The 24,044-nt window shown below is 39.6% G+C and overlaps 1 protein-coding gene across 1 annotated transcript; it reads right to left on the bottom strand.

Moving 5' to 3' along the window:
• Window positions 1-12,095: 12,095 nt before the first annotated feature.
• Window positions 12,096-23,611, bottom strand: CHMP7 (charged multivesicular body protein 7). The gene is made up of 10 exons (XM_074209168.1): window positions 23,225-23,611; window positions 19,119-19,290; window positions 17,240-17,425; window positions 17,002-17,135; window positions 15,650-15,698; window positions 15,296-15,415; window positions 14,844-14,942; window positions 14,500-14,560; window positions 13,783-13,962; window positions 12,096-13,529 (listed from the first exon to the last, which is right to left on the bottom strand). The coding sequence occupies exons 1-10, from the start codon at window positions 23,521-23,523 to the stop codon at window positions 13,477-13,479; spliced, it is 1,353 nt and encodes a 450-aa protein (XP_074065269.1). The 5' UTR covers window positions 23,524-23,611; the 3' UTR covers window positions 12,096-13,476.
• Window positions 23,612-24,044: the final 433 nt, after the last annotated feature.

Raw genomic sequence — 24,044 nt, 5'->3', positions numbered from 1 at the left:
GACTCTAAAACTTACAGATATTGGGTTTCTTTTGAGCTACTTCAATTCTACCTTCCTCATAAAGCGCAGCACTCTCACTGATGAGGGCACACCATACCGGGCAGTCCTGTGCCAGTGTCTCCCATGCTGTATAATCAATTCTAAAGTTCTTCAGTGAGACTTTCAGGGTGTCTAGCTTCTTCTGATCCCCTTGTGATAACTTGCCCCGTGTGAGGTCTGTATAAAATAGCTTTTTGTTGACAAACATATGTCTGGCATTCTAACATGTCCAGTCCATCGTAGCTGCACTCTGTAGTAATGTTGGAGTGCTAGACAGTTTAGCTCAAGAAAGGACCTCAGTGTCTGATATCTTCTCCTGCCAGGTGATCCTCAAAATCTTCCTAAGAAAATTTAGATGAAAGTGATTCAGTTTCCTAAAATGGTGCTGGTAGACTGTACAGGTTTCACAGACATATAGCAGTAAGGTCAGCACAATAGCTCTGTAGACCCTCAGTTTGGTATTCAATCGAATACCTCTTCTCTCCCATATTTTCTTTTTTTAATTTTCATCCATTTGTATATGCATATTTCCAAGTTATAAAATTCCCTCTACCCTTCCTTCCCACCCCTCTCCCCTCAGTAGAGAAGTCAGGTTAGCATTTTACATGCATATTTTGTCAAATTAGTACAAATTAGTAATTTTTGGCATGAGGAATTAGGATAAAGGGAAAAAGATACATAAGTGATAATTTTTATAAATTGTTCATCAGATTCAATAGGGTGGTTTTTTCTGTGTTTTGTTTTGTTTTGTTTTTCTTCCTCTTTGGGGGAATAATATAGTCTATAACCATTCCTAGCTCTCTAGATTGCTGAGAGGAGTTGCTTCCATCAAGGTTGTTCATCTCATAATGCTGTTGATTTGTACAGTATTCTCTTGGCTCTACTCCCTTCACTCAGCTATCAGATCCCATAAGTCATTCCATGCTTCTCTAGAGTCCAATCATTTATGGTTTCTTATAGAACAATAATATTCCATAATATTCATGTACCATGACTTGTTTAGCCATCCCCAGTTGATGGGCATCCCCTCAATTTCCAATTCTTTGCTGTTACAAAAAAGAGCTGCTATGAATATTTTGGAATAAGTAGGACTTTTCCCATTTTTTTACAATTTCTTCTGGATATATAGTCCTAGAATTGGAATTGCTGGGTCAAAGGGTATGAACAATTTTATTGCTCTTTGGGCATAGTTCCATATTGCTCTCCAGAAAGGTTGGATCCCTTCACAACTCCACCAGCAATGCAATACTCCCACATCCTCTCCAACATTGATCATCTTCCCTTTTTCTTATCTGGACTAATCTAATAGGTGTGAGATGACACCTCATTGTTGGTTTAATTTGCATTTCTATAAGCAATAGTGATTTGGAGCATTTTTTCATATAATTAGATATAGTTTTAATTTCTTCATTTGAAAACTGTCCATAATACTTTGACCATTTATCAATTGGGGAATGACTTGTGACTTTATAAATTTGATGCAATTCTCTATATATTTTAGAAATGAGACCTTTATCAGAACTCCTGGTTGTGAAGATTGTTTCCCAACTTGCTGTTTTTCTTTTAATTTTGGCAGCATTAATTTTATTAGTGCAAAACCTTTTAATATAGTCAAAATCATTCCTTTTGCAGTTTATAATGCTCTAATTCTTGTTTGGTCATAAATTTATCCCTTTTCCCATAGATCAGATAGAGTATTTTTTGGTCTATTAATTTATCTATAGTATCCTCTTTATGTCTAAATCCTGTACCCATTTTGGCCTTATTTTGGTATAGGGTGTGAGATATGGATCTATGCCTAGTTTTTGCCATATTATTTTCCAGTTTTCCCAATAATTTTTGTCAAATATTGAGTTCCTATCCCAGAGTCTGATGTTTTTGGGTTTGTCAAATAGTAGATTGCTATAGTCATTTACTGCAGTTTCTTTTGAACCTTTTCTAATCCACATTACTCTATTTCTTAACCAGTACCAGGCAGTTTTGATGACTGCTGCTTTATAGTATAGTTTTAGATCCTTTAATTTCTTTTTCTTCTCTATTTCTACATTTCCAATACTATACTGAATAGTAATGATAATGGGCATCCTTGTTTCACCCCTGAATTTATTGGAAATGCTCTGAGTTTATTCCCATTAAATATAATACTTGATGATTTTAGATAGATACTATTTATTATTTTAAGGAAAACATTTATTCCTAAATTTTCTAGTGTTTTTCATAGGAATGGATGTATTTTATCAAAGGCTTTTGCAGTGTCTATTGAGGTAATCATGATTTCTATTGGTTTTACTATTGATATGCTTAATTATGTTGAGTGTTTTCCTAATGCTGAACCATCCCTGTCTGCATGGTATAAATCCAACCTGATCATGGTGTATTAACCTGATAATAATTTGCTGTAGTCTCATTGCTAAAATTTTATTTAAGATTTTTGCATCAATATTCATTATGGAGATTGGGCTATAATTTTCTTTGTCTGTTTTGGTTCTTCCTGGTTTAGGTATCAGTACCATGTTGGTATCATAAAAGGAGTTTGACAGATCTCCTTCCTCTCCTATTTTTAAAAATAGTTTGTGTAGAATAGGAATTAATTGTTCCTTAATTGTTTGGTAGAATTCACTTGTAAATCCATTTGAACCTGGAGATTTTTTCCATAGGGAGTTTATTGATGGTTTCTTTAATTTCTTTTTCTGAAATGGGGTTAAGTAATTTGTTTCCTCTTCTGTTAATCTGAGCAGTTTGTATTTTTGTAAATATTCACCCATTTCATTCATGTTGTCCAATTTATTGGCATATAGTTCAGCAAAGTAGTTCCAAAGTATCTCTTTAAGTTCTTCCTCATTGGTGGTTAGTTCACCCTTCATTTTTGATACTGGTAATTTGGTTATCTTTTTTCTTTATTTTTTTACTTGGATTAACCAAAGATTTTGTCTATTTTATTGGCTTTTTCATAAAACCAACTCTTAGTTTTATGGATCAATAGTTTTCTTGCTTTCCATTTTATTAATCTCTCCCTTGATTTTCAGAATTTCTAATTTGGTATTTAATTGGGATTGTTTGATTTGTTCTTTTTCTAGCTTTTCTAGTTGTATTCCCAATTCATTGATCTCCTTTTTCTCTAATTTATTCAAATAGGCATTTAGAGATATAAAGTTTCCCCTCAAAATTGCCTTTGCTGCATCCCCTAAATTTTAGTGTGATGTCTCATTTTTATCATTTTCTTGGATATAATTATTATTTTTATTATTTGCTGTTTGATCCACTCATTATTTAAGATAAAATTACTTAATTTCCAATTAGTTCTTGGTTTATCTTTCCCTGACCCTCTATTACAGGTAATTTTTATTGCATTATAGTCTGAGAAGTTGTATTTATTATTTCTGCCTTTGCATTTGATTTTAAGGTTTTTGTGCTTTAATGCATGGTCAAAATTGACCAAAATTGGTGAAGATGCCATGTACTGCCAAGAGAAAGGTATATTCTTTTCTATCCCCATTAAATTTTCTCCAGAGGTCTATCATATTTAAGTTTTCTAAGATTTCATTCACTTTCTTAACTTCCTTCTTGTCTATTTTACATATATATATATATATATATATATATATATATATATATATATATATATATTTAACTGGTTGAGGTCTCCCATTATTAAAGTTTTGCTGTCTATTTCTCCTTGTAATTCACTCAAATTTTTGTCAAGGAATCTGGATGCTATACCACTAGGTGCATACACATTTAGTAATGATTCATTACCCATAGTACCCATTCATTACCCATTACCCTTTTAAGAAGATGTAGTTTCCTTCTTTATCCCTTTTAATGAGATTGATTTTTGCTTTTACTTTATCTGAGATTAGGATCACTATTCTAGATTTTTTTACTTCTACTGAGGCATAATATATTTTGCTCCAACCTTTTACCTTTACCCTGTGTATATATCTCTCTGCTTCAAATGTATTTCTTGTAAACAACATATTTGTTGTACCAGATTCTGGTTTTTAATCCATTCTGCTATCTGCTTGGTGGATAGTTCACCCCATTCACATTTACAGTTAAATTACTAATTCTGTATTTCCCTCCATGCTATCTTTCTCCATTTATATTTATCTCTTTCCTTTTCTCTTATTCCTTCTCACCAAAATTTTACTATCTTTCCCCTTTGACTTTTCTCTTAGAAATTTAACTTGCAGTTTATTTTCACTTATACCTTCCCTTCCCTTCTATCAGTCCCTTCTTCCCTTATCTTTCCCATTCCCTGTCCTCCCCTTCCCTATAGATTAAGTTAGATTTTTAAACCCAAGTGGGAATGTATCTTATTCCCTCACTGGGCTAAACCTATTGAATAGAATTTACTCAGCATTCACATTCTCCTTTCTTTCCCTCTAAAATTATAAAGCTTTGTGCCTCTTCCCTTGGTGCTCTAATATTATTTATTAGGTATCATCAATCACAGTTTGAATATTTGATTGCTTGATAAGCTCCTATTGTTATCAAGATATCATCACAGATTGTTTACTTGATTGCTCAATAAGCAGCATTGACTCAAATTTCATCAAATTATAATCATTTTTTACCTTACCCCTCCTTTTCAAGAATCTTTCAAGTTCACGCAATCCTCCTCACAAGCTAAAGTATCATCCAAAGCCACATCATTTTTTGAACTGTTTGTGCCCCTCCCCCAGACCTATTTTCTTTCACACTTTACCCCACCCAGGGTACTTAACTTAAGTGAAGTACCTGACACTGATCTAATTAACTATAAGAATCTTGAAGATCTCTAAGTACTGGGAGGTTTCACTGAAAACTTTACAAATGATTGTAAGTAACAGACAGTGTCTCAGGTCCTGAAGTTCATGATACCTTCATTAGACAAGGTACTTAACACCTTGTGATTAAAGTGAGTCAAAGTATAATGAAACACTTAAGTTAAAGTTAACACCTGTGCTTTTTTTTTAACAGGGCTTTTTACCTCGTGATGATCTTGGACCTCTTCAATGGAGAGATAAGACCCAATTATACCCATATCTTTTAGGTTCATTCTCTTCAATTATATTCTACCCTCTAATTTTCTTTGAAGAAGTAAAGTTCTAAAGAATTAGAATTGTTTTATCTTCTGTTTTTAGGGACCAACATTTGTTTAAAACAATTTTGTTTTTTCAGTCCCCTTTTTCATTTACCTTTTTTTTTGTATGTAACTCTTCAGTCGTGTTTTTGGCAATTGAATTCTCTGTTCAGTTCTGGTCTTTATGTCAGGAAATTCTGGAAGTCCTGTATTTCATTGAACATCCATCTTTTTCCTGGTACAATATATATGCTGAATTTTGCAGGGTAGTACATTCTGGGTTGCAATGTCGGGTCCTTAGCTCTCCAAAATAAGTTATTCCAGATCCACCCCTTGCTCAATTTACCACAGAAGAGTATTTAATGGGAAGCCCTGCTGCTTCAAACCTTTTTATCCCTCTTCAAAGCTCCCATGGTTCTCCTTTCCACCACCCTCTCAGCTGAAATATCTTGTAGAGATATTTTCTCCATCTCTTATCACTCAGAGGTCTCTCCTTTTTCACTTCATCTCCTGTGATGAAGTAGCTGTATTCCATATCAAGGCTAATTTCTTCACCTGCACAAGAAATCCCTTTCCAATCAATTTCTCCCAAGATTGCCCCCTCTGCAATCTTTCTCACTTACTTTCAATCTGTCACATATCTTTTTTCCCCACTGCCTGTAAGCAAGCTCATTTTCCCCTCACTTTCAAAAAACTTACTTGATCCTTTATCTCTTCTTCCCTAAAGACCAAACTCTTTTTGAAAGTTATCTACAATTGAGGCCTCCACTTTCTCTCCTCTCACTCTCTTCTTAATCCCTTACAAATCTAGATTCTGACTTCATCATTCCAAAAAAAAGCTCTCTTCAGAGATCTCTTTATTGCCACTGCAATGCCCTTTTCTTAATCCTCATTCTCAGCTTCTCTGCAGACTAGAGCACTGTTGAGATGCTTATGATCTCACTTTCCTCTTGATACTTTTTTCTCTAAGTTTTAGGAATTCCATTCTCTTCTGGTTCTGACCACTGCTTCCTAATCTCCTTTGCTGGATTCTCTTCCAGATCACTTCTAACCATAGCAGTCCCACAGGGTTGTCCTTGACCTTCTTTCTCTTCTCCCTCTAGATTATTTCTTAATGATCTTCTATTCTATGGATTTAATTATCACACTTGAGCTGATGATTCCTAAATCTTATTTAGCCCTAAATTTCTCTGTTGACTTCCCATCTCGCAGGTCCAATGCTTTTTAAATATTGCTCAAACTGGATGTCCAGTAGGCATCTTAAACTCAACAGGTTCAAAGCTGAAATCATTATCTTTCCCCTTAAATCCTCCCCTCTCCAACTTGCCTATTACTACTGAAGCCACCCCATCCTCCCCAGCTCGAAATTTAGGAGTCACTCTGAATTACTCACTCTTATCCCTCCCCCATATCTAATCTGTTGTCAAGGCCTATAGATCTCATCTTTGAAACATCCCTTGAATATGCCCTTTTCTCCTGACACAGACCTCATTCTGGTGTGGGCCTTTGTAGCCTCACATACGGACTACTGCAAAAATCTGCTGGTGGACACACACAAGTATCACCTACTTCAGTCTATCTTCCACTCAGCTGGCAAAGTGACCTTTCAAATGCATAGGTCTGATTGTGTGACTGTTTTTCAAACTCCAATGGCTCCTTAACACCTCCAGAATCAAATATAAAATCCTGTTAAGTATTCTAAAGCCCTACCTTCTATACTCCAATCTTCTCATACCTTTCTCCCCCACCCCATGTACTCTTCAATGACACAGCAGTCTTTGCTATTTCCCAAGCAAAACATTAATCTCTGCCCTGAGCATTTTCTCCCAAGCCTGGAATGCCCTCCCTCAACTCTGCCCATCTTTTACAGGAAGCCTTTCCTAAGTCATCTTCATTCTAGTCTTTTCTCTTATAATCATTGACTAAGTATCCTGAATATAGTTTATTTGTACTTTTCTCTTTCCTTGTTATTTCTTCCCCCATTAAACAGGGAGCTCCTCAAGGTCAGAGACTATCTTTTGCCTCATATCCCCCAATACTTAGCACAAGGCCAAGTACACAACTCGCTCTCTTCTGATTCTCCTACTATTTCTTCTCAGTCTTCATTCAGATCATGCCCCCTAATCCTGGGTGTCCAAGGCAGAGGTCCTAGGTCTTCTGTTTTCCCTCTATACAATTTTAATTGATGATTTTAACAGCTCCACTGATTTCAACTATTATCTCCATATCTATCTATCTATCTATCTATCTATATATATATATATATATAATATATATGTATAATTCTGAGATTTGTCTAGTTCTAATTTCTCTCCTAACCTCATTTCACATACATATTGGATATTTCAAACCATATGACTCATAGACATCTTAAACTCAACATATCAGAAAATAAACTCATTATCTTCCCCTCAAACCCACTCCTCTTCCTAACTTCCTTCTTACTGTCAAGGGCATTCTTCCAGTGATCCATTCTTCCAGTAGATGCAAGGGAAAGATGAAGAGAATTGTGAATGTAACAAAAAGAATTTGGGTGTAGATGTAAATTGACTTGAAGTAGAGAATTATGATTGTAACTGAAACTGTAACCTTAAAAGCTGCTTGGGGTGCAGACCCCCCCCATTCTTAATGTATCATTGATTCATTTTTAATGTAAACTTTGTAAGCTTTACCCTCTACCTAATTCCTTGTTTAGTAAGAGAAAGGGAGTTCACCTTTTGCCCTCTGGATGAGAGGCAAGCCATAAAAACCTGGGTTGGACAAGGCTGCTTGGCTGTTCTTTCATCTCTCTCTCTCTAGCCCTTCCTAAATCCTAAAGAAAAAAGAGAGATGTGGATCCCTGACTTTTTTTCAATTAATAAATGAATAAACTCAAATCAATTTGTACCAGCAAAGAGATCTTTCTCCAAGTGATTTCAAATTCTGAGACCTCAATAGAAATTCTTTCCTTTTAGGATTTTGCAAGACAAATGGGGCTTGCCCAAGACCTCACAGCTAGGCAATTATTAAGTGTCTGAGGCCAGATTTGAACTCAGGCCAGGGCTGGTGCTCTATCCACTGCGCCACCTGGCCACCCTTCATGTAACCTTTTTAATAAATTTTTGTCTTATTTACACCCATGCTTTCCCGAGTCTGAATGATTCCTCATAGGTAGAACCAAACCTAAGTAACCAGCAGCTACAGTGATCCGGGTTTGCAACCTGGGTCATCCTGGATGCTTCATTCTCCTATCATCTTACCCCATTCTCCACTAATGTCCAATCAGTTACCAAGTCCTTTACTTTTTACCTTCACATCTCTTGTATTTGTCCCCTTCTCCACCCGGGATGCCACCACTCTAAATCAGGTCTATCTCACCTTGTGTCTGTCCTACTGCAATAGCCAGCTAGTTGCTAGGAACTGGGCATTTTCTCCCTCAGTTCCAACTTCTAATATCCCTGACTTCCTTCAAGGCTTAACTAAAATTCCACCTTCCGCAAAGAGCCTTCCCAATCCCCCTTAATGTTAGTCTTCCTTTTGCTGATTAATTCCCTTTTACCTTGTAAATAATGTTTGTACAATTGTTTACTAGTTGTGTTTCCCCACTGAACTTTAAAGTTCTGGAGAACAGGGACTGTTTTACTTCCCTTTGTTTTCCTAGTGCTTGCTGGCTACCTTACAATAGATGCAAGAATAGTATAATGGAAAGACTTCTCAATGTGAAGTCAAAAAGATCCAGTCTCTTACTAATTGTAAGACCTTGGACAATGCACTTATCTCCTCTGAGTCTCATTTTCCTCATCTGTTAAAATGAGGGTGTTGGACACATGATCTTAGCAACTCTGGGGCAATTTTCTGTATTTCCAAATACAAACTTTCAACCAGACACAGAATTCTTCTACACCAATTCAAGTTTACTAAATGGTAATTATCTACTCACCTAGAAATAATATATTTTCTGAGGCTGCATAATATAATCACAATCACTGTAGTGTTGTCATGAAGCTACTGGGAAAAGTCATATTCCTTCCCAGGAGGAACTTGCATTATGAATAACTGGACACCTGTACTGATAACATTGCCTCTTTCAAAAGGAAGTGTTCCTAAATACTCTTTCAAGTCCCAAAGTCCTCTTTAAGACCCCAGCCTTTACTTTGGTTTTGCCTTCTTTAACATCTTTGATAAGACTAAATTTCCCCTTGAGCTTCAGAATAATGACTTTTTTTCCTCAGATACATTAAGCCCTAAGTTTCAACCAGATCACAACCAACTTACAATGGCAGATGTAGTTTTTCTAGACATGCTCCTATCCCTTGAGAGGACTAGAATGAGAAAAACAACATGAACCCCAAGAACTCTTCTGAGAAGCCCTTGCTCAGAAATAGGTCAAAGGAAATTCCCCAACCCTGGTCAGGCAACACATTTCTCTACAACTTTAATACCTTGTTCTTTCCCAAAGAATTCAAAGCAAATTCTCAAAAACTCAGTAACAGGAACCGTGTAAGGGGCTTGATGAACAGATTCCAAAGTAATTTACCTCAGTTGCCTTGTTCATGAATTCTTATTAGAAAATGGAAAACAAGACAGCAAGGACTGGAAAAGTATACACTGGTACAAAGTGCCTCTACATACTCACTCTTCTAAGTAGACCCTTTTCCCTGTCTTCCTGTCTTGCCAAAATTCTCTCCCCCTGCCAATCCCACCAGTCTCACTCAATGATTACACTACCTTGACGCTTCTTTAGTAAATATGATCAAATAACAGCAAATTCATGGGAAAGCTCGGACTATAATCCAGACTCCCAATTCCTTGAACCTATAAAACAAAAAAATTTAACTTGGGCAAGTCCTTTCTACTCTGCACCCATTTCCTCATCAGTAGAGGATATAGACTATGAGGGAGAGGCTCTTAGCCAAAGGTCTAAGATTTCTTTTGTTCTTTGACAACTATGTCAATAGAATGTTTCCTTTGTAATGCTAGATATTTTATCCATTTAGAGACATTATTCTAAGAAGTCCATAAGTTTCATCAGACTACCAAAGAGGGTTCATGACACCAAGAAGTGCTAAGAATTCCCAGATTAGAGATACTCCAGTCAAGTTTGGTTCTAAGTCTTGATTCTACCTTCTTGAGATTTGTCACGTATATCCTTTTCTCTATTCACCTAGCCCCCCTCTTGGTGAGAAGTCAGGCAGACAGCCTATTCACTGGTCTCCAATTCCTCAAACCTCTCCCTTCTTCTCCCTCCTCCACTCAACTATCAGTGAAGTACAGTCTAATGATTCATTCTCCTAATCAAAAACCTTCTGATTCCTTCTAGAAATCTCTGGCATTAAAAAGACCTTCACAGTCTAGCTCTAGCATACCTTTCCAGATTGTTTACATGGTACACTCCTTCAAACATTGTTCCTTCTAGTCAAATTGCCCTTGTTTTTCCTCATATGAGGCACTGAATTTCCTTCCTCTGTCTTTGCACAGGCCTACATTTCTGGAATTCACTCTCATTTTCACATTACAGAATCATTTTCTCAAGGTTCAGCTTAAGTACCTCTTCCTAAATATGGCTCTTCCAGATCCCCCAACCACAGCACCACAGTACTTTCTATTAAGCACTTATTCAACCATGTACCTGTGGCTTCCTCTGACAAAATGAAAGCCCTCTGACAGCAGAAACTATTTAATTTCTGTTGGAATTATCCCCAACACCTAACACAGAGTCAGCACCTTGATGGATTCCCAGTTCACAATGACCTTTTCCTTCCTTTGAACTCAGGTTCTCAAAGTTTATATAATCACTCATTGATTAATTACTGTCTTCTGACCTTTCCTTTGCTGTATTCTTAACTTAGCCTTACTTTGTGCCTGGTCTTTCCACTGAATTTTATCAAGGGCAAGGAATTTTTCTGGACTTTTTTGGGTGCCCAAGGCACCTAACAAGTCTGGGCACATGTCAGATTCTCACTAAATAATGTGAATACAAGCATTATGCTATATAAAGTTACTCAAAGATCAAATGGCAGCTGGCAATGGAAAGAACAATTATTATTGAAGGCAAAACCTCAAAGAATTCTAGGGAGCCATACAAAGAAGATTCATCCCTTGAAAGGTTGTCAGTTCTAGAATCCACCTGAATTACTGTATTAGCCTAGTACATCCTAATACTTTCAATGTCTCTTCCTCAAATCCATTCTTTACACTTCTGTTGGTCATTTTACTCTTCCCATCAAAAATTTTATGATTTCTTATTGCTTCACAAAAAAAAAGTTTCAAATAATTTAGTCTAATCAGCAAGGTCTTCCATAATTAGTCCACCTTTTCAGCTTTATCTGACATTACTCCTCTTTATCCTCACAGATAAAGCCCTCCTGAACATATTTAGTGTTCATGCCTCCAACCATGCCTTTGTTCAAGCTGTTCTGAAATAATTCTCTTCCCTCCAATGGGTGAATTTTTAAAGTTCCTTCAAGTCCTCCCCAGGTTAACTATCTTTTCCCTTGGACCTCACCTAGAAGGTTGCTTTGCAACTTTTAAAATGTACTTGACACACAAGCATGAACTTCTGCACAATCTTGAAGGCCTTTTTTCATTTAACACCAAATCACATTTTCAACCACCCTTCCCAAGATCAACTTCATAATGAAATTATTGAATGGTGATTGGTCAGATCTATCAAGTTTTGGTTTTTTTTAATACACTTATCTAGTCTTTGGGGCATAGTGGTCTGTATAGGCTACTAGTGCTTGGGCCCCTAGGACAACATTAGGGCAGTCTTTTCTCATCCAAATTTTGTCTCTTGATAGCACTTAGCACTGCTTACATTAAGTGGTTAATGTTTGTTGCACGATGCTAGGATATTTCTAAGACTTGACTTGAGAGAAGTTTAAACATCACTTGTCTTTCAGGCTGCCTACCACTGACCAGAACTGATCTAATAAATCTTAAGTTAAAGAGGACACAGGTTCAACAGCATGGAGCAGTAAATCAAAGGAAAAAATGGAACCAGAGCAGACAATGACCACGATTTGTTTTTCTTTTAATTATGTACCAGATAGAAAAGGGGAAAAAAGTGATTGTTTCTCTTCACCCCCAACACTTCTGTTTATCAAGGTGAAATGGGAGAGAAATTTGTTGACCATAAGTCTTGCTCCTGCCCTGGAATAAGTTCCTTCTTTTCCTCTGCTCCATATCATTTTGGAGGCAAGAGCAAATAGCTTAGGCAAAAATACTTGTGCTTCTGCAGCCACACTGGCAATGTAGCTGCCATCTTCTCCTCTCTAGACTACTGTTTCTCTCAATTCCTGCTCTGTCCCTAGGTCACCAAAGAGTAGACAGAAGCAAGAATATGGTATTCTCAAAGAGGCAACAGTAGGTCATGTGTGTTCTGATAAATAAGTAGAATGTGGGAGGCATTTACCAATATGGCAGAAGGGCAAAACCCTTCTGCTTCTATTGCACAAATTGGCTCAGATTACCCTATCCTTAAAAGTGTTCTATTTGCCGAAGAATATTCTTCTGAAACTTGAGGAAAGAACTCATTCTTGTTTTACAGGCTCATAGAAGGGAGGTTTTGTTGTACAGTTTGTTCAGGGTCTTCTTACCATACCCCAACAAAGGTAGAGCAAGGAGGCAGCCTCTTGCTTTAAAAGAGATGGACCTGACCATCCATAATCCACATAGGATGGATCCACAATCACCTAGGGCTCACCACCCCAAGTTCAAAGGCCAAGAAGAATTCTCTTCCCCTCTGCACAAAATGAAATTGGAGTCAGTGAGAATCAGAGGTGCCACCACCTTGAATTACTCAAGGGTGACAACTTCTGAGCCTAAAAAACTTGATAATAAAGAGCAAAAACTTTTGCACTGTTTGTTTTCTCCTTAAAAAAGCAGCAGTTAAGTCCCCTTGAATAAAACTTGTCTGATTCTCCTCACCAATGAAAATGGAAATGAGTAGGATTAAGTTGTTTAAGTAAACTTATAAACACCTACAGGTAAAGATGACAAGTCCCTCTAACCAACGGGAGAAAAACTGTCTGCAATCTCTCACCTTTGTTGGCTGGAACAAAATTCTAGTGGGAGTTGGTGGGTGAAGACAAACATAATGGGGCCAAAGTCAAGGACTGCAGGCTATATGGAACAATAGGTCAAACACAGGACATCATAGATTGTGGCACTATAAAGATGAGAAGACAGACAGGTCCATGACACCAGCTGGGAGCAAGCCTTTGGAGCATAACTTCCAGAAATTACTTCTGTCCTGTAGTAACTGGTAGTATCCAGCTAAATGGAGTAGTCTTTCTTCCCCATCCCATCAAATTCTGAGAGTTTTTTCAATTAAATAACTATGTACAAACACACGTCTGATATCTCCTTAATGTGGAAGTCCCAGGATAGCATTAGAGAGTAGGTTCCAGCTGTCTTTTGGAGGATTCTTGGCTTGGAAGCAAACCTGCAGAAGAGAAAAAATGGTTGAGCAATACAGTAAGTTAGACCTGAAACTAAGGCAGAGGTGAACCCAGAAAAAGACAATATTCTTTGGGGAAAATGGGAACTTTAACCCACACTATGCTTCCGACTACCTCGGTGTCTCCACATCCTAGGTAAGCTGGGAACAAGGCCTGGGATCCACCATTTCAGCAGTCACATGTGTGGGTCTAGTGCCACAATCCCAACCAAAGCCCTTTCTTGATATACCTCCTTACCTCCTTCTGATAGGGACAGTTTCTCCAGCTCAGCTTCAAGCTCAGCATCTGAAATGCTGGGATTAGGCAACTCGGTGGGGAAGAATGGCTTGTGGGGAATATCAGGCAGATCCAGAGGTTCTTTGGTGGTGTCCTGGAGGAGGCTATCCAGTTCCTTCTCCAGTTCCTCGCTGTCACTATCTGGAGAGAAAAGGTAAGAAGCATATAAATCTCCATAGAGATAAAACAATCGAGATTCAACACTGGCATGTAATAATAATTAAAAAACCAACAATGACTTAAGCTGGGAATACACTACAGCTGAAGATGGAACAGTTATTTTTTATGGAATCACTTGAAGAAAAGGAATACTCTCAAAAGGAGTCCGCACCCATTCATAAAATACAATCAAAGTGATAGGGACTCCCTCCCTAAGTCCAAGGAATTACTGTTCTTTTATGCATTTAAGGGAATGCAATTCTCCCAGTGAGAAACAAAACCCCTTATCATACCCTCACATCCAAGGAACTGGTTGAGATACAAAAGGTGCTGAAAATCAGAATGGGAGGGGGAGCATAAAGTGACATGTCATTTCCTGTGGATGCTTCCATGTCAAAAATGCTGAGTATAGGAAGGTCTCTGCAGAAAGCTCTGTTGCTGCAATATGTGGGGAAAATATAGCCATATGAAAAAGGTGAATTCCTCTTAAGGTAGGAAGCCATCTTTTTGACAACTTACCTAAGCCATTTATCCCCACCCCAGCCAGAGTCTGAGAAACTTCATCCTGGGTATCACAGAGCTGTAAGAGAAATAGGTCAGATCCTGAGTCAGAGGGTTTCTAAATGATATAAAATGTAGAGGGAGCAAAGGAAATAGCAAATACTCAAAAATAGAAATAGAAAATCCAAGCAAAGACCCTAATAACAAAAAAAAGTCAAATTGGCTTCTACATACAAGTTCAAACAGAAGAAAGAGGTTTTCTCCCCTTAGACTGCCCACACAAAGTAAAATCTGACAGCCCAAGTGTAAAGATCACATGCTCAATATCCTCCTATCATTTTTGTTCCCAGTCCATCCTATACCTCTTGGATCTGGTCCACCAAACTCTCCGCTTTCTCCACTGTGATGTCCTTCATGGAAAGTTTGAGGGCCCCTACTCCAGCCTGATAGGCATTAAAAACCTAAAAGGAGAGCAGAAGTATTAGTACACATGAAGAATATCTGTGAAAACAAACACTATTGTTTTTAGCTTCTTGAAATCTCTATATCCCCACACCAACTTGGTCTTTCAGAAGTGCTAATCAGGAAAAGTCTAGAGGTCTGCTACTAAAAAAGTATCCTGATGAAACAGAGAAAAGAAGAAGCAGCAGCAGCAGGCTGGAAAAGCAGAATTAAGAATGAATATTGCAGAGATGAAGGACAAATCTTGAAACTTCAACAAGAAAAAGATAAGACTAAAATTAGAGTAGGCAAAACACCAGCACAAATAGAATGAGATCAACAAATTTTGTTATCCTGGTGCCAAGTGGATTACCATCTGATCTGTTTGGGAAGCATAGATCCGGTCCATAATGCCTTGAACTGTTTCCAGCTTGGCGTGTAGTGCCTCAATTCGCTTCTCTATCCTCTGCTTAGACTTGAGATGCCGCAGCGCCTAGAAGAACAAAGGGAAATGTGGTCAGGATCTAAGTCAAACCATAATCCATAGTAAGAGCAAGGCAAGAGAGTAGCCCTAGCCCTACTAAGAGACTAAGATTCCCAATTCTCTACACATGTTCTCACTTCCAAGATATGTAATGGTGCTGAAGCACCATCTTCATCTCTTGTTTGCTTCCTGGCTGCTAAATGTGATAGTACAAAAGTAGCAAGGGGACAAAAGGACACTCACCAGTTGCTTCTTTCCAGCTCGGCAAGCTTGTCGGGCATCCTCTTTACATCTGTGAAACAGAAGGGCAGATTGAGGCCCCGAGAAATCCTTAAAAGGAGAAAGTCAATCAAAGAGGACAGCTAGGTGGGAGAGTGGATAGAGCACTGGGCTTAAGAGTCAAGGAAAACTCATCTTCCTGAATTCAAATCCAGCCTCAGACATTTAGTTGAGTGACCCCAGGCAAATCACTTAACTCTGTTTGCCTCAGTTTCTTCAACTATAAACTGAGCTGGAGAAGGAAATGTTCCTGTATCTTTGCCAAGAAAACCCCCATATGAGGTCAAGAAGAGTCAAGACACAACTGAACTACTGAATAACCACAATCAAATAGGGAAAAAAGGGCAAGAGATCTTGAGCCCAAATTCCATTCTATAGGAATAATGAACATTACACAAAGTCTTATATTATAGCATGGCTCTAGAACAGAAGTATATGATATCTAACAACACTCAATCTGGATGAGGCAGGGTAAAGGTACTTGAAAGACAAAGTTCTGACTTGGAAGCTATAGATTCTACAAAGAGCTTCTTTCTCTCCAAATTACCTGTCACCAGTTTACCTTTTTATGCATTATCAAAAGTCAATTGACTAGTAATGAAACCAAGGCAGGAATTCTCTTTTAAAGATAACAACCACCAAATACAAATACTATCCCCCAAGGTTCCCACTCAACTTAGAAAATATTTCATTTATTTGAAGGGACCAAAAGAAGACTAAAGAAGAAAAAGGAAAGAACAGATCTAAACAAAGTAAGAAAACAAAGCCCCAAAAAGGGAATCTAGAAACTGGCCAGTCTTAATGCCCATTTCCATCCTTTCATCCTGCCACCCTCAGCTAATTTCTCCTCCCACGGTTATTTGAACTTGCTCTATACAGATCATCAGGTCTGGCCACTTATAGCTAACAGTCCCAGCATTCTTGGACCCTGAACTCTATTTTCCTATTGCATATTTTGTTTTGCAACTAAACAATGAAATAAATCACTAAATCCACTTTTGAGTCCTGTTTTTTGCCAGCCCACTTCTTCCTCCACTCCGTACTTTATAGAATTCAAAAGACCAAGATCAACTCCCACTACCATTGGTATCAGGACATATCCCTTCCTCTCTCTGGTTGAGTCTTCTCCTCTCAATAAAATGAAGAGAATAATCCCACTTCCTAAAGCTTCCAATAACTCAACAAAATAGAAAGGCTAATGGTATCACTTCCCTCACATATCTACAGAAAGAGAACCTCATGACCCCAAGTACTCGAGAACTATGAGAACTAGTCAATGGGGGGGGGTTCAGTTGAGCCTTGGAAGAAGAAATTACCTCTCTGATTCCTGGGACAGGGACTCTACCTTCCGTGAGAGCAGTCGTTCACTCTGCATCAACTGGTAAACCCCAACATCTACATCATTTACCGGAGAGACCTTGGCATGTAGCCCTCGGGCAAATTTCACAATCTGCAGGAGAAGAACAAATTACTCCCAGTCTGAAAAAAAATTCACACAGAAAAACTGATGGCAAGATTACTAGATGTTTAATAGATATTATAGAAATTCAATACCTTCTCACCATTCTGCTCTAAAACAGTGACTCTCTTCTCTTTCTGCAGCTGTAGTAATATTAGATAGAAGGTTCGCTCATCTGGGCAGGAACTAGCACAAAGGGTGCTCAACTCTGACAGGGCCACCACAGGATGAGAGGATATTGGAGAGTTCTGATACAGACGATATACGTCCTCTGCTTTTTCCTATAGGAAGAAAGGAGCTTGTTTTCTCTCTGCGTCCTGAGTGTGGAGACCAAAGAGCCACTGACCTTTCTTTCATAAAACTAGACCTATAAATGTCCAAGTCAAATCAACTTCTTCACTTGAAGTAGAATTTTTTCCAAAGTTTTGCTTTTTTTAAAAAAAAATTGGGAAGAAAATTTAACTAAAATGGGAGGTAGCTTAAACTAATAAATCAAAATCAGGTTTCCAGTTAATAAACTGGTCAAAGGATATGAACAAGCAGTTTTCAGAAAAAGAACTCAAAGCTATCAACAATCAAATAAAAATGCTCTTAAATTACTATTGATTAGGAGAAATGCAAATTAAAATAACTTAACACCAGCAGACTGGCTAAATATGACAGAAAAGGAAAACAACAGACATTATAGAGGATGTAGAAAAATTAGGATACCAGCAGATTGGCTAATATGACAGGAAAGGAAAACAACAGACATTGTAGAGGATGAAGAAAAATTAGGACACCAATTTAACTCTTGACTGAGCTGTGAGCTGATCCAACCATTCTGTTGAGCAATTTGGAACTATGTCCAAAGGGCAACCAACTGTGTGTATCCTTTGACCCAGCAATACCACTAGGTTTGTATCTCAATACATCAAAGAAAAAGGAAAAAATTGTATACAAAATACATATGGCAACTCTTTTTGTGGTGGCAAAGAATTAGAAACTGAAGGGAAGTCCAATTGGGGAATGGCTGAAAAAGTTGTGATATATGATTGTGATGAAATACTACTGTGCTAAAAGAAATGATAAGCAGTTTGGTTTCAGACAAACCTGAAAAAGACTTACATGATCTGAGGCAAAATGAAGTGAGCAGAACCAGGAGAGCAATGTGCACAGTAGGGCAATACTGCATGATGATCAAATTTGAAAGACTTAGCTATTTTCGGTAAAACAGTGACATACGACAATTCTGAAGAACTTATAATGTCTACCTCCAGAGAAAGACCTGATGGAGTCTGTATACAGATCAAAGCCCATTTTTTAAACTTTGTTTTTCTTTTTAGGTCTGTGTTGTCTTTTGCTACACGGCTAATATGGAAATACGTTCTGCATGACTACAAGCATATAATCTATGTCCAAGTGCTTTCCTTCTCAAGGAGAGGGAGGGAATCTGGAACTCAAACATTATAAAAAAATGAATGCTAAATATTGTTATTATATATAATTAAGAAAAAAACATTCTTTAAAAATAATAAAAGTACAAGAAGAGTAAATGTAATGGCATTACGTATAAAGCTTTGAGGAAATATAACTACCAAAATATCATGCCATCTTTTCCCATTGGACAGAAACTTTCTTAGTTCTCAAAAAAATTAGATGTGAATTTTATCAGTAAATCTCAGACTGCAAAAATTTCTAAAACTTTAACTCATTTTTTGTTCTTTTAACCCTAGAAAACAAATTTGTTTCCTTGATTTAGTCCCGAGACAAGGGTTTTTTCTTAAAGCACAGAAGATCCAAGTAACAGATGAACATTGTAAAACTGTGTAAGAGGAACCAAAGCTTCTCCCTTATTCCTAGTCTGTGGCAGACCAGGAGTACACAAAAAACTTACCAAGAAATTAACTCTGACTCTGAATCCAATAACAAAGTCCTTCTTTTAAAAAAAAAAAAAGGAAAATCCTTGGTCTGTTTGTAGTTAAATGCACCTACCTTAAGCAGTTCCACAGCCACCAGCACCTCTTCAGCAGGGACCTTGTTGTCCCCCAGCATATTAGAAAGAGTCCATTTGAGAGGCTTCAACAGAAAGACACCTACTCCCCATGAAATCCAGCTGCTGTCCACGCTGGCCATGAAATCTGATTCCCGTTGTAACTCCCCTCGACTCCAAGAACAGAAGGAAAAGGTCATGTCAGCCAGGGTGTACTGGAGTTTCAGTCAGTGTCCCCAAACAATTGCCATAAAACAGAGATAAGAGGAGCCCATACTATATGTGCCAAATAAAAAGAATCAACAATATTTATTGAGATATTTATTTCACCAAGTGAAAAGTACTATGGGGAATGGAATGATAAATAAGACGAAGTCATGGAGTTCAGGTCGTCTAGAATAGTAGTATCAAATTCGAATAAAAATGGATCTCTGTGGGCCCCATATTAACTTAACTGTGTGTTAACATTATTTATATTTTACCACATTTTATTTTGTTAAATATCTCCCAATTACAATTTAGTCTGTAGGCTGTGAATCTGACACCTCTGGTCAGAGAACACTCCATAGTATTTCCACTAGAGGGAGCTAGAACCCACACAGTCAAGCAGTCAGGAGCATTTGCAAACCAAAAACCACTGGAGAGGGGACCATGGCTTTCACGGAAACACCAGTGGTTTATTACCTGACTCTACTGCACCGGCTAAATGAAATCATGAAATTGCCTAAAATGTCTGCTCCAGCAACTGTCTCAGTAGTTCTCTATTAGAGTCATGATCTAAAGCACACTCCACAACAGAACAGGAAAAAAAAAGTACACTCTGGATATGAGGGATGAAGATAAAAAAGGGAAGACTTTGCCAAAAACCAGGCATATCCTATCCATCAGTTTTTCCTCAGGAAATGCATCATAGCATCCTTGATGTCAGACATTTGCCTAAGTACTCTCTCCTTAGCACACATAAATGACTGAGGCCAGATCAAAAGACATCCCAACAAAGGGATCATTAGGATTTGACAAATATGTTCTGCATGTAGGAACTGGTCTTCAAATTTAGGAGCCAAACAAGTTTTTCAGTTTTTAAGGGGAAAAAAATGAAAGAAATACATAGTATCTAAGGGTAGAATACTGATCTCAAGCTCAGGTTAAATCCAAATGAGATTCACCCATGTTCTGTCTTCTGGAAAGTACTAACTTCCTAGACCATATTTAAGTGAGTTGGGACTCACTTGCATGTCATGATATCACCTCCCTGATGTCATGGTCTTCTTTAATAGCAGTCCCACTGCTGACAAGTTGAGCTACACTGCTAGTTAGTTTCCTTCCTTTCTTTCTCCTTTTCTTCTCATACTTTTGGGTACTCTGCCCAAAGGCCTAGTGAGATTTCTTAGGGTTTATGAGTTTACAGGCCAAATCACTCTGGCTCTCCTTGATTGGTCAGCAATAATGGGTCTCAGACTAAGCCCACTAGGTCATATTTTGGGCCCTAATTGGTTCAGTGTCAAACAGCATCACCCAGAACCCCAAAAGGTCTTCCCCTCCCAGACTGATTTTTTTTTGACAGTGCAAAAAAGGGTCCTAGTGTCTTTTCTTTCTTACCTGCCTTAATCAACTGAGATACCCTGAGGGTCTTACCTTCCCAATCTTTTTTTCCTACTGTTTTAGAAGTAGTTCTTCTTGGGATCTTTGCCTCATCTCTCTTACCTAATCTTAATATCTGAAAATGGTGTTCCAGTCAAACTATAAACTGGAAAAGATCTAACTTTAAAAAGCTAAGGTCTCCCACTGTATCCAGTCCTGATCCGTATCTGATCACTGGACCCAGATGATTCCAGAGGAGAAAATGAGGCTGTTAACTCTGCACAGGATCCCTGAGGCTGTTAATTTTGCACAATCCAATTCACTTGCATATTGTGGCATCAGCTCCCTGATGGCATAGTCTTCTTTCACAATGAAGGACAAGACTCCATTCAAGAAGAGCATAGGTGGCCAGGGGTTTCCCTTTTATCTTCCCAGTTTCAAACAGGAAAGGAGGCCAAACCAAAACTGCAAATACACAGTGCTCAGGTGAATCCCCATTAATGCCCACTTCAAGTGGCACTAACTGGTACTAGAGATAGCTTGCCATATTAAGAAAGCAAAACATGAATGTACATGAAGACTTTGCTGGTGAAGGCTGAACAGAAAAAACTGGGGGATGTCATGGTGACCAGTGTTCTGATTGTCTATACTAGTTATGCTTGACTTGCCATGGTCAAGATAGAGAACAGAAGAGTCACTGACTCCAATCTCTTCACTTTACAGATAAGGAAACTGAGAGCAGACAGGGTAAGCAATTTGTCCAGGATCATGATACTAAGGCAGAATTCAGTTCCAAATCCAATGCCCTATCCAATATGCTGTTACCTCCCACATATTTTCTGTTACCGAGGACACTTACATTCCTCTTCTCAAAGAAGCTATGTCCCAGGACTCTGACCAAAAGTTAGGTCCCTTGATTAGAAATCTCCTTAGTTCAACAGCTTTCCTATCCATTCCCACTGCCATCACCTCAGTTCTTATCCCCTTTAAAGTTCATTTCAATTACTGTAAAGAGTCTCTTGACCCATCTCCATTCCCCAGAATCTCCAACTAATGAATTCCTAATGATCTTTCAAGGCCTAACTCAAATTCTACCTATTCCATATAGTCTTCCAAAATGAATCTCTTATCTGATCCCATAGCACCTATACTTTTTTACACAATTATATATATGTATATATATATACACACACACACACACATATATATATATGGGTTTTTTTGGCAAGGCAATGGGGTTAAGTGGCTTGCCCAAGGTCACACAGCTAGGTAATTATTAATAAGTGTCTGAGGCTGGAGTCAGGAACTCCACTGTGCCACCACACAACTATATTGTAACCTTTGTTATGGTTATTTTTATACCATGTCATCATTTTTACTAAATTGTGAGTTACTTGACAGCAGAGCTCAGGTTTCATTTATCATTTTCTTTCCTAGTACTTAAGTAGCACAAGGTACTGAAAGAGCAAGAACTAAATAAATGTTTCAATTAATAAATGAATAAACTCAAATCAATTTGTACCAGCAAAGAGATCTTCTTTCTCCAAGTGATTTCAAATTCTGAGACCTCAACAGAAATTTTTTTTTTTTAGGTTTTTGCAAGGCAGATGGGGTTAAGTGGCTTGCCCAAGGCCACACAGCTAGGTAATTATTAAGTGTCTGAGGCCGCATTTGAACTCAGGTACTCCTGACTCTGGGGCTGGTGCTCTCTCCACTGTGCCACCTAGCCACCTCCAATAGAAATTCTCTAAAGGGAACACCATAGATAATCATATTGGGGAAGGAAAGGGGGGAGGGGAGGAGAGTTGTAAAGATGCTTTTCTAACTCCATGACTCTCTCATACCTCAATTTTTCCCTAGCCCATCCTTCCTTTCTCCAAGAAACCAATTCAGCTGAGTGAATGTTTATTTACACATAGGAAAGGGTCCGGAGTTCGCGTACAAAATCTCTGCCTTCTCTTAGGGAAGTTACACTCTGGGAGAACGTTTACTGAGCTGATACAATGTATCAGGCCTTGAAAGTAACAAGGCTTGCGGAGTACGGAGGGGAAAGGGGCGGGCGTAACAGGGGGAGACAAAGTATCCAGCAGAAGAGTTCAGGGCAAAGCCTCCAAGGCGGCAAGGGGAGCCGGGATGTGAAGGTGGGCAAAGGGAGCCCCTACTGGGGCACAAGTGTGCCCCCCGGGGCTGCGGACAGGCCGGAAGTCAGCCGCAATCCTCACTCCTACTTATTTGCTCCTTACAGCTCCCTCCTGGGAGGCAAGCGTCTCCAGAACTGAGTGACCAAAGTGCCCAGGGCTGGCTGGGTTAGTTTGTCTGGGTGTCAGGGAAAGCTTCCCATAGGGAGGTGGCCTGTGGGGTGGGTCTGGGACCAGAGCCACCCTAAGTCAGAATGGAATCAGAAGACCTGGGTTCAAATCCCTCTGGGCCTCAGTTTCCTCATCTGTACAATGGGACAAGTAAGTGTCCCTCCCCTTTGCCCGGGGCGGGGAGGCCCCGCCCCTGCCCGGAGGCCCCGCCCCCTTACCGGAGCAGGTCCTGGAGCACCGTGGCCAGCCCCAGGGGCACGCTCCCCTTGCGCTGGAAGGCCTCCTGAAGGTCGCGCAGGCGCAGGCGGACCGCCCCCTGGCGGCGGCTGTGGCTCAGCACCAGCGGCGCCCAGAAGCCCATCTTGCTATCCCAGTCGGTGCTGTTCACCTCCCGACTCCTCTTGAAAGCGGAGAAGAGGAACGACATCCGTTCTTCATCTTCCTCCCACTCGGGGGGCAGCAGCCCCGCCGGGTCCCCCCTGGCTGGGGTCTCGGACTCCTGCCCCGGGGACCACATCGGAACCCCTGCCCCGCCGAGGCTCCGGACACAGCCCTGGCCCTGGTCCCCTTCCGTCCTAGCTCCCTCCCGGCTTCCGTTCTTCCACCGCCGCCTCCTCTTCCGTCATCGTCGTCGCCACCGCCCCGGATGAAATAAATCCCAGGTGGCTGCACTGCGCATGATCCCAATCCTGCTCTTCCTCGCCCAGCGCTAGTATCGTAGGAAAAAGGGGGGAAAAAAGTCTCGGGGACTCCCAGGGCGCCTGCGCCCCCTCCGTGTGGCCTTTGTGGAGGAAAAAAGAAACTGACGTCCCCGCGCCGGAGGAGAGTCGCGAGGCGTTATCGCCACTTAGAGCGCCGAGCCCTTGCGTCACCTAGCCAGCGACGGGACCCGGGAGGAGGCTCCCGCAGCGCCTTCCGGATATCCCGCTCCAAAGCCCGGGCAGTTCCGCGGCTTCCCGCCCCGTGACGTCACGGGGAGCCCGCCCAGTTGGCCGAGGGGCCGGGCGCGTGCGCCCAGCGGCCGCCGGGCCCGTGCTC

Source organism: Macrotis lagotis, chromosome 1, assembly GCF_037893015.1.
Source record: "Macrotis lagotis isolate mMagLag1 chromosome 1, bilby.v1.9.chrom.fasta, whole genome shotgun sequence".
Taxonomy (NCBI): Eukaryota; Metazoa; Chordata; class Mammalia; order Peramelemorphia; family Peramelidae; genus Macrotis; species Macrotis lagotis.
The sequence above is the reverse complement of the archived record's forward strand: the minus strand, read 5'-3'. Positions and strand labels throughout refer to the sequence as shown.